This window comes from Nicotiana sylvestris, chromosome 9 (assembly GCF_000393655.2).
Source record: "Nicotiana sylvestris chromosome 9, ASM39365v2, whole genome shotgun sequence".
In the NCBI taxonomy this organism is placed as follows: domain Eukaryota; kingdom Viridiplantae; phylum Streptophyta; class Magnoliopsida; order Solanales; family Solanaceae; genus Nicotiana; species Nicotiana sylvestris.
The window spans coordinates 5,601,659-5,612,599 of NC_091065.1; the positions used below are offsets into that span (position 1 = coordinate 5,601,659).

Genomic DNA, 10,941 nt, shown 5'->3' on the forward strand with positions numbered 1-10,941 from the left:
GCCAAAATATTGGAGGAAGTATACAATTCTTCTGAAATTCGTAGGTTGCAAGTTTATTTTCATGATTTGTAGTTTAAATTAATTTTGAATTCCAACTATGTTGGAGATTTGTCTTAAGGTTTGACATGTGTTGAATTGTGGGTATTCCACTTGGCATCCTATTACAGTTTTGCTTTTGTTATTCTATATTTATAGATAGAATAGATAGATATTTTGTTATTTTCACCATTTTAATTTTAATCTATATCACGTAATTAAAAGCTTAAAAAGAGAATAAGATTTTTAAGACTTGTGACAAATATTTATGTGACTATAAAACTTACACTTATATTCTAAAATATGTTTAAAATTTTTGTGGCTATAAAATTTTTTAAGTAATAATAAATGGGTAGTTTAAAGTTAAATTATATTTAAATATAAAAACTTATCATCCTTATCTGGATTGAATAATAAAAAGATGATGCCATATAAATTAAATTAATGGTGTATTTAATTTCTGAAGAGAGTTTCTTTCCAAATGTTCTCAAATTTCCACTATTCGTTATAATAGGAGATTATATCTCTAATAATTTAAGATACTATCAAAAGGAATCCAACAAAATATGGAGGTTGATTTGCTCAATATTTAATTGAATTCAAAATAAGTTATTACAAATACAAGGGCAAAGGACGCATTGTATGATACAGCGTACAAACCGTGTGAATCAAATATTATATTGAAATATATAAAGAATTATGGGGTAGAACTGCAAAATTGATAGAAAGATTGAGATTTTTCGAGAGTGAGCCAAAAAGTTAATACTCCCTTTGTTCCAGTTTACGTGAACCTATTTCCTTTTTGGTCCGTTCCAAAAAGAATAAACCCTTTCTAAATTTAATAATAATTTAGCTTAAACTTACAACTCTACCCTTAATGAGAAGGGTTTATAACCACACAAATACTCTGGGCCACATTTGGACTTGTTTAGGGCCACAAATTCCAAAAATCTTCATTTTTTTCTTAAACTCCGTGCTCAGTCAAACACGTTCATATAAATTGAAACGGAGGGAGTACGATTTATTCTAAAGAAGAGATTTTGTCAAGAGCCATCCAAAAGGGTAGAATTGCAAGATTGACAGGAAAAATATTTACAATTATGAATCCTATCAAAAAAGCATGAAAATATTTAGGGATAATTACCTTGTTGGGATGGCCTCCAAAATAATACGCAACTATATATGTTCTGTATATTAAGATAAATATACATATTATATACACAATTAGTGTTTATATTTTGTATATGTTGGCTAGTGCTTGTAATTAATTTTGTTCGACAGGCTAAAAAAAAAAGTATGGCAGAATAGGCCAAATTGATCTTTCACACAAATACACACACAAACAATATATATATATATATATTCAGTCATATTTTAACAGTGTAACCTAATATCCGGATTTGTTTACCAAGTGAAAAGACACTGATTTCTCTTTCTACTCAAGGTAAGAGTCCATTTTCCTGTCCATTTCATTATCAGTTTTTCTAAATAATAATATCCATAACATATACATATAAACAAACAAACAAAAAACTAAGTTATGGGTGGGAAGCAAAGCACATCACCAGCAGAACAAGCTAAGATCTATCTCCAACTTCTAAGAACTTTCATAGAGGATACACAATCCTATGCCTATCAAAACTACAGTAACTTCTGCAAAATAACTAGAGAAAGCACTCTCATCAAATTGAACTCGTTCGTCTGAGCTGATATCTTGGTTCAGATGACAACTCCGATAACATCTTCTCTAGCTCCTGCAAGGTATAGTTCAGTAACATATTGGTTAAAGAAAACCATGCAAGATGTAATGCGACGCGTAGGAACGGATGTAGTAAAGGTGTCTTTTATAACATGTAAATGTGCCGCGTTTTGCTAAGTTCAGACTGGTATATATACCACTATGCAGGATCAGCCCTAGTGACAAGACATCTAGAAAACTGAGTAGGACATATAAAACAAGATCCCAAGATCTCAGCAAAATTGTTCAGGCCATTTTAAGCAAGACTTCGTCAACAAAAAAACTGATGGCTGTTATAATGTACCACTGTTTCAGATTTTGCATGTCTTGCAACATTCTTGACACAACTTTACAAGGAAAAAAAAGGAGGAAAGTCATAATCCAGATCCTCGAGGTGAAAAAAGGAGTTAGCTATCTACAATCCGAGGATACAAACTTGTCCATTGGTTCTGAATGGCCATACTTGGATTACTAAGCGACACAACTCAACAATGGCATCCACAGGAAACAGGTGCTTATCCAAATATCTTAGTCGGCGCGAAACTAGATAAGGCAAAAGGATCCTCATCATCACGTAAGATCAGAGCATAGAGCAACTAGTTTTGATGCACCAAACAATAGGAAGACTTATTAATACACCAGAAGAAATATGTATATCAACGTCCACTAAATGCTTAATGTTATCAGTACTAAGGAAACAGCAAAAACGGCCAAAGCAGCTAACCTGGCTGCAGATGCGCTGTAACAAATGATACGAAAGAGTATTGATTGAATAATACTATTGGGGTAGAATTTTGACAAACCCCATATGTCTAAGCATTGGTGGACAAAATTACCATCTGCGTTGATGGGATGTAGCAAGTATCCTGTGGAATTAGTAAAGGTGGGCGCAAACTGACCAGGATACCATAGTTTTCAACCAAAAATAAAAATTTCACAAAATTCCCATAAATCAATTATGAAAGACATGGGTTGGAAATTCTTAAAGCATGAAGAAAGGTACTAGTACGACTAGTTACTTTTTTAAAGATTTATAAACACAACTTATGTCTATATAATACTTGGAAAGGGAATATCAAACATGTATAGTATAACGTCAAAAATCCAATTTCTTAGAATGCCAATCCTATGGCACCAACACAACACCACAGCGCCCTTGATTTGGCAGATACCATGATTCAATACCCCTACAGCTTTAGGCTACTTGTAATTAGTCACTAGTACGACTAGGCTGTCAGGCTCTTTTAGCACATGAATTCTTACGTAGATCGGGATCAAGGTGAAGTGGTCAACATGCACCATAACCCCAAGAAGACTACTACTTTTGGACCATAATTAGTAAAGTAAAACACCTTTTGACACACCAAACGTTCTAAAATGCATTGATCAAACACAATTGGGGTGTCACATATTTATAGTGCAAGCAAGGTAGTAACCAAACTATCACGAGACCAAATTTGAGCAGAAATCTTCATAACTGACAAGGACATTATGGCTGCATTGATGCAAGGAACAAACCAACATGGAAATATGGAATAGAAACCAAAAGCTGACACAATTATGAACTGACGACTGTTAGACGATAACGTAAATTTAGAGAAAGAATTATGGGGAACTCTAGATTGAATTTCCATTTGACATCTTCCCCAGCTTTTTCCTGCATCTCCTTCTGTTATTTGCATAGAGTAATTTAAGGAAGCAAATATCATTTTACCAACAAAGCGAGGAAGAAAGAAGGGAAGGGAATTTCCAAAGTGTAACTCAATTCTCCCACATTAGGAGAGCAATAAGGAAATCATTAAAGCCCAACTCATTTAGTCACTGTGTACTACAACCCTATACGACCATCAGTCCACCAGCGTCCTTGCAAGAATGCCACATCAATCATCAGAGAGAGCATTCACTTCTCACCATCGCGCCAATTGTTCAAAAAGGCAAGAGTTTCAACAGAATGATAAAGCATAAAATCCTTTTTCAGGGTAAAAAGCAAAATATTCTAAACCAACCCCCCACCCCCACTCCACTAAATTTATTAAAGACACTGGTGATGCCAAACAATCCTTTTAACCACATACCTAAGTGCACATCAATTGGATAATTGGGTACTTCATTTATAATAGAGAGCTTCAAAGCATTACCTATAAAATAATATTCTCAAAGCATTTAAAAGATGATCTTATGCCTGCTCTAATGCAACTGCTAATCACATATGTACTAAGCTAGCTTGTGGTTTTGTTTTTTAGCTAGCTTGTGCTTCACGTTAAATTTCGAAGGTGGTTCCTTATCAATGGTGATGCATTTTATCCTCCATCTTCAGAGCATAGTCAAAAAGCAAAATGGTCAACAAACTAACCAGAAGTTTGAGGAATATGTACCTCTGCACCTTCCAAGTTAAGCTAGAGAGATGGACACCTTCACACTATCACTACGATCGACTTTGGAGGGGAAAGGGGACTTAAAACCAAGTTTGAACCTACCTTTCCAACCCAAACGACATGTAGGCATAACAACTCCCTTGGTTCCATTTTATGACATCTTTTTTTAGTATGCCTAAATTGACCTTTCTATACTTGTAAACTAACTGATCTTCGCATTCGCATTTTTCCTTTAACGGCCAGAGGTTGAACTAGGATTTCAGCTCTATCATTCGACCTTTAAGGTTCTTAGCATTGAACCTATTGTAGTTTTAAAATTATGGGTTCAGACCTACTATTTGTCGCAAGATTTTCAATCTAAACTCATGTTCCACGTCAAAAGTACTGTTTCAAATGAAGCCGGTGCTGCAACTAACTCTACCTCTGTTAATGGCGTGCTCTTATAAATATTGACATGGTATAGTTGCCATAGCATGGCATATTGATGAACAATACAAACTAAGGATATTTTGCTTTTATACGTATATTTAGTCTTATTTTAAAAAAAAAAAAACATGATGAGACGCGAGGTTGTGTTAACGAGAGATTGGATGTTTGGGGACATGCCCTTGAGTCTAAAGGTTTCAAGTTGAGTAGGACTAAGACAGAATACCTGGAGTATAAGTTCAACAACGTAACGGGGGGAAGAGGATGTGGATGTTAGGCTTGACTCACAAATGATACCCAAGAAAGGAAGTTTCAGGTACCTTGGGTCAATTATCCAGGGAAATGAGGAGATAGACGAGGATGTCACACACCGAGTAGGGATTGGGTGGATGAAATGGAGGTTAACAACTGGAGTCCTGTGTGACAAAAAGTTGCCACCAAAAATTAAAGGTAAGTTCTATAAAGCGGTAGTTAGACCGGCCATGTTGTATGAGTCGAGTGTTGGACAGTCAAAAAGTCGCATATCCAGAGATTGGAAGTAGTAGAAATGAGGTTTGAGATGGATGTGCTGGCACACTAGGCTGGATAGGATTAGGAATGAGGTTATTCGGAAGAAGGTGGGTGTGGCTCCCTTGGACGACAAGATAAGGGAAGCAAGGCTCAGATGGTTTGGGCACGTGTGGAGCAGAATCCTTGATGCCCCAGTTAGGAGGTGTGGGCGGTCGGCTTTGGCAGACGTAAGAAGAGGTAGAGGGTGACCTAAGAAATATTGAGGCGAGGTGATCAGGCAAGATATGGCGAGACTTCAGATCTCCGAGGACATGGCTCCTGATAGGAAGGCGTGGAGGTCGAACATTAGGGTTGAAAGGTAGGGGTAGTCGAGCGTTCTTCTTCTTTATGCCGGGGGTGGGGTAGTCTGATAGTGTTTTGTCTTAGTCTGCTAGTGGCGCATGTTGTGCTCACATTATTTTCCCGTTTTCATAGTATTGTGTTACTAGTAACGGTTTTTGTTATTGCCTTCTCCACCTATTTTTTGTCTCTTACAATGTTGATATTATTATCTCTTTGGTTGCTGTTGCTGGTAAGCATCTATCATCTCTGTTTGCCTTTTGCGCGGAGGGTCTCCCGGGAATAGCCTCTCTAATCCTTCGGGGTAGGGGTAAGGTTTGCATACACTCTACCCTCTCTAGACCCCACTTGATAGGATTTTACTAGGTTATTGTTGTTGTTTTAAAAAAACAAATGACAAAACATACCAACGACATGAGGATTAATGAACCTAAAATATTAATTTCTCAAAGCTATCCAAACAAAAACACCAAGGGAGCAACCTACAAACAAGCATGAATAGATTTTATTGTTTACTGCTTTTGGTTTATATGGCCTTCTATTTTTTGCTCTATTTTTATATCAGCTCTTAAGAGTTCTTTCCACTCACAGTGACATACAAACATCATGCTTCCATTAACGAAGGTACATAGTGGATATTGGTGCTAGGCTTTCCATTACACACACCTCATCGGCAATTCCTCTATGCAGTATCTTTAGTAGATACTTTGACCATTTACGCCAGCCTTAACTGGGAAAGCAAAAATAGTCCTTTTTGGAAAAAACCGTTGTGGTAAGTTGAAGAGATATTTTGGTAATGTCGTAAAGATAAGGTGGAATAATTGAGGTGAACACAAACTAGCCCGGAAACCACCGTCATATAAAAGGACCAAGTTGAAAATAAGGGACTATTATAGCAATTTACATCTCCAAGCAAAATAAAACACCAACACCAACAACAACAATCCAGTGTATTCCCACAAGTGGATTTGGGAAGGGTAAGATGTATGCAGCCTTACCCCTACCGTGGACGGGCAGAGAGGCTGTTTCTAACATTTCCAAGCAAAATACACAACAAATAAACCATTTTGTGCACCATGTGCCAAATATATATCAATCAGCTTACTTTTAGGAATGACAGGTTGAAACTGGAATATTTGCAGCTACACATATCGCTGCTCATTACACAGTTTCCTTTTTTCTTTTTAAAAAAACGGTTGATTACAAAGCTCTCATCATTTATTCATTTTACCTTGTAAAATCCATGTCAAGCAGAAACTCAGCAAATGAAAATGTGACTTTTCTACCCAAAGAAAACCCATTTTCTGCCTAGACAGTAAAACTAGAAAATCCTCCCCCCCCCCCCCCCAAAAAAAAAAATGAACTAGGGGTCCATGCTAAATCACAAGGTTTATTCAAAGAAAGCTAGCCAATCACAGAGATACATAAACTCTAGAATGATTACTGATACACAGCTAGTTTGAGGGAAAACCTATTAGATTATTGATAAAACATTAACAAGAGAGAAGTAGCTTAAAGTATGTACTTCAGACATAAACTGCTACCCATTACCAGTCTACTTTACTTCTTTTTTTGAGTTACTAAAAAAAATACAGGATATGCTTGATATGATTTAGGCTCAGCACCTTTTCCACATTTTGAGTATTCCTCTGGTAACTCCACATTCTTTACAAGCCTATTTATTGATGACCTCTCTAATTCCAGTACAAAGCCAGTAGTCCTTCAGATATTAATTATCTCACTTCTAAGACGATTCATCTTTCTACAGTCAATAACTGTTCCCTTTAATATAAACTATTGATCATCAGAGATCTCCAATCTGTTATTGAAGACAAATGGCACAGGGAATATAAGGAGTAATAAATCAGCTTGCTAAGCTCATGAATGAAGTCAGAAGCCAATAACACAACAAATAATCCTTCTTTAAAAGATATAACTAATGGTTGAAGCCTCATAAAAATGATGAGAGGATCCCTACCTTCTCTTTCTTAAGCTTCATGTTCTCCTCTTCCAGAAGTGAGACCTTGCTCACGAGCTCATTCTGGTAAGCCTACACCATGCAAATAATAGATTAAAATGTGAAGTGCAAATGCAAACTGAGGTTGCGAGCAAAACATTAGTGGACAGCACACCTGTTTTCTGGCTCGAGAGCGTGCAGCTGACTCTCTATTCTTGATCTTTCTCCTTAGTCTCCTATCAAGGGTCTTATCGATGTCCGTAGCATCCCTCTTCCGACCAGAGAACGGTGTATCTGATAGCGCATCAATCGAAGGAGATGGTGACAAGCCTATTGGAGGCACAAAATTTTGCACTGCCGTAGGATTATCCAATGACATCGTATGTCCTAAAGAAGCATCAGCACTGAAAAGCCCAGCTTTCACCAAGTAGTCCTCCAAAGTTGTCTCACCAAGAGTTGGCTTTCTCTCTTGACCGTTCATGCCGTCGAGATTTCTCACCGTTTGGCCTTGTTGTATGTCTCTTCACAATTTATCAACTGTATTACTACTAATCGCCTTTGCCAGAGTTAAGCTAGCCTGATGCTGAAAAGAAGTCGGTAGGGGAGGTATTATCAATATCCACACCAGCAAACTGATTTAGATCTGCATTCCACACACTCATTAGTAACTCATCAAGATTCATGCTGCCCGGAGGCTTATCAAAATCAACAAACTGGTTCTCAACCTCGTCAAGTGTGAGGTTAAACCATAATTTTTGCCTGCCCAATAGTGTAAATAAGATGGTTGCACACTCCCATGAGATTCATGGTCTGAATCCCCATTCATCAAAACCTCCAACCTTAACCCCTAATGGAAACCTACTCTGTTGAAAAATAACACTTTTGGTCAAATATAAAAGAAAATACATTCTTGATCATCCCCATTAAGACCAAAACAACCAATCAATCAATTAACCACACATCAATTTTTAACCCCTTATTGTATAATCGAGAAATCCCCAAGAACCAGCTGGCACCGGCTCGAGACTTGGTAGATAATGGCCTGCCCCATACCCTTCTCTACTTATATATCAAGCTTTTGACCGCAACATGGTTCCAACTCGTGATTTTCACCTAACCTACACATTACTTATGCTCGTACTACTGAACCAAAGCCTGGGGCATCAATCCCTTACCTATCTAGAAAAAAAATAAAAAATTGACTCAATCCCAAACTAGTTGAATTCAACTTAATAAATCCTCCATAATCCATATCTATTCTGCTCTTCTTCAGCCCCATTTCCCCGTCAAGACCAAGAAGGATAGATAGATTTTACCCGTATATGCAATCTTCACTATCAAAAAGCTTCAACTTTGCTGGAAGATCAGCCTCTCTAAACCCCCTTTAAAGTAAGTTGAAACCAGTTATAACAAACAAACAAACAACAAACCCAGTATAATCCTACAAGTGGACGGTAGTATGCACGCAGACCTTACCCTTACCTTGTACCTTGTAAAGGAAGAGAGGTGGTTTCCGATAGACCCTCGGCTCAATTTAAGTTGAAACCAGTTATATGAATATTAAATCCTATATATCCATTTAGGCCCAATTCCAAAAAGGAAAGATTTTTACCATATTTGCAACCTTCACTACCAAAAAGCTTTCACTTTTCTGGAAAAATCTTCCATAACCCCACCCTCACCCCCATCCCACCCCCCAAAAAACACAAAAAAAAAAAAACACACACACACACACATACACTGAATAACCACTGAACACTCCCTTTTGCTTATCCCACAACAATAACCAAGCCTCAGTCTCAAACAAGTTCGAGGTCGGCTATATGAATCTTCACTCACCAAATTTCCCTTTTACTTATCAAAATAAAAATAGAATAACCACTGAACCCAAATTAATTACAAGACACAAAAGCAACTAAAATTGCAATTACTACGTCTTAATCTCAAACTAGTTTAATTAGCTTTACAAATCCAGAATACTAGTTTGGTTCACAATTTAACATAATAGAAAGAAATATGCAGACCCATTAAGGAACAATACAAACTATACACAAATTTAAAGAGGATCAAGAGTAAAACGAAACAAATAAAAACCCAGAAAGCTCAAAGAAATTTTTATTTTACTAGATGACAGAATAACAGACACCCATAATTGTTTTTTTCACAAAAAAAAAAGGGGGAAAGAAAAGAAATTATTGGAAAAAAGGAAGAAAGAGAAAGATGGGTATTACCTGGCAGAAGAAGAGGATGAATTAATGAAAAACACAGGGAACTGGTTGTCGTTCGTATGGGGAATCCACGTATCAAGTGTATTTTTGTTCAAATCTTGAAACTGCTTTTCTCCTATTATTCATCTATAATTTCGAGAGAAATGTCCATATGTGTATGATTTTAGTTGATGGGGCCGGCCCATTTGTTTAATGAAGCGAGAATTTTACGGTTTTAGCAAAATATTCTTATTTTTTATTTGAACACCGTAATTTTTTAATATTTAAAACTTAAAAACTTATTTAGCGGTGAAAAATAGAAGATTAATAATCCATTATTGTTAAAACTATTTGAATGTTGATAATTTATGCTTAATTTTTACTCCAAATATAAATTTAGTGATTTATTGTAAAAAGCTCAAAAATTCATTGTTGGATCTTAAAAAGTATTGTAGAAAATAACGTGAGTCGTTTGATTTGGTATTATCTGGCTAAATTAGTGATTGGGAATTATTTGTGTTAGTATTCGAAAGTTTTATTTCAAATTTGAGATCAATTGAAGCAGATTGACGTGGTTTGATCGAGATTGAAGCTCCAAATTTAAAAAATATTTTGTTAAAATCATGTAAAAGTTATATCAATCGGGTAGACTTCGATAAACAATTTAACAAATAAGTAGAGTAAATATATGATAAACTCTACCAATTTGGTAGAGAAATTCTTGAAGAGCAAAAGCATGCCAACCTGGTAGACTTTGATGACAACTTAACAGATAAATAAAGTAGCATAAACTCTACCAATACGACAGAAAAATATTGGAGAGCAATAACTATATGTGGGTCCGAGTGCTAGTTTTTAAATAATGTAATTTTTTGGGACATTCATCTTAGACCAACCCCGTAAATCTCTCACGAGAAAGAAGATAATCTTTTCGGTTATGGTGCAGAAATACTAGTGATCAAAAATTCGAAAATTTACTAAATAATGTTCAAAATTCGAAAAAAAAAACTAACAAAAATTTCTCATTTAAATATTAGTTTTTTCTGCGGCAAAACATGCACATAACTCATATATCACATGTTACACTCTTATCACGGGACGTAAGTTCTAGATCAGTTTCAAACACCAAGCGCTGAAGATTAATTATATGCATAAGAAAATATTTAAGTAGAATTGTTGAGTTGAAAATAAGTTTGTTTATATATATAATGGGTACCCTGAAAGTTATTCACCTGAAAGGAGTAGATTATCACATGATTTTACTTCGGAATTGACCAAAATACAAGTTAATTTATGTCTCTACTCCTTTAATTTTATACTAATTATATAAAATGATTTCATTAGTTCTTTTCT

The 10,941-nt window shown here is 35.9% G+C and overlaps 1 protein-coding gene across 7 annotated transcripts; it reads right to left on the bottom strand.

The window, feature by feature from the left end:
• Positions 1–1,462: 1,462 nt before the first annotated feature.
• On the bottom strand, positions 1,463–9,742 carry LOC104240948 (ABSCISIC ACID-INSENSITIVE 5-like protein 3). Of its 7 annotated transcripts, XM_070156009.1 has the most exons (6): positions 8,864–9,062; positions 8,698–8,763; positions 8,107–8,244; positions 7,557–8,024; positions 7,403–7,474; positions 1,463–1,790 (listed from the first exon to the last, which is right to left on the bottom strand). In XM_070156009.1, exons 4-6 carry the CDS (start codon positions 7,860–7,862, stop codon positions 1,719–1,721), a joined length of 450 nt encoding a protein of 149 aa, XP_070012110.1. In that variant the 5' UTR covers positions 7,863–8,024; positions 8,107–8,244; positions 8,698–8,763; positions 8,864–9,062; the 3' UTR covers positions 1,463–1,718. The 7 variants fall into 7 exon arrangements, with proteins under 7 accessions (XP_070012110.1, XP_070012109.1, XP_070012112.1 ...); XM_070156008.1 differs by lacking the exons at positions 8,698–8,763; positions 8,864–9,062 and adding an exon at positions 9,613–9,731; XM_070156011.1 differs by lacking the exons at positions 8,698–8,763; positions 8,864–9,062 and adding an exon at positions 9,613–9,722 and having other exon boundaries at positions 8,107–8,239.
• Between the last annotated feature and the right edge of the window lie 1,199 nt (positions 9,743–10,941).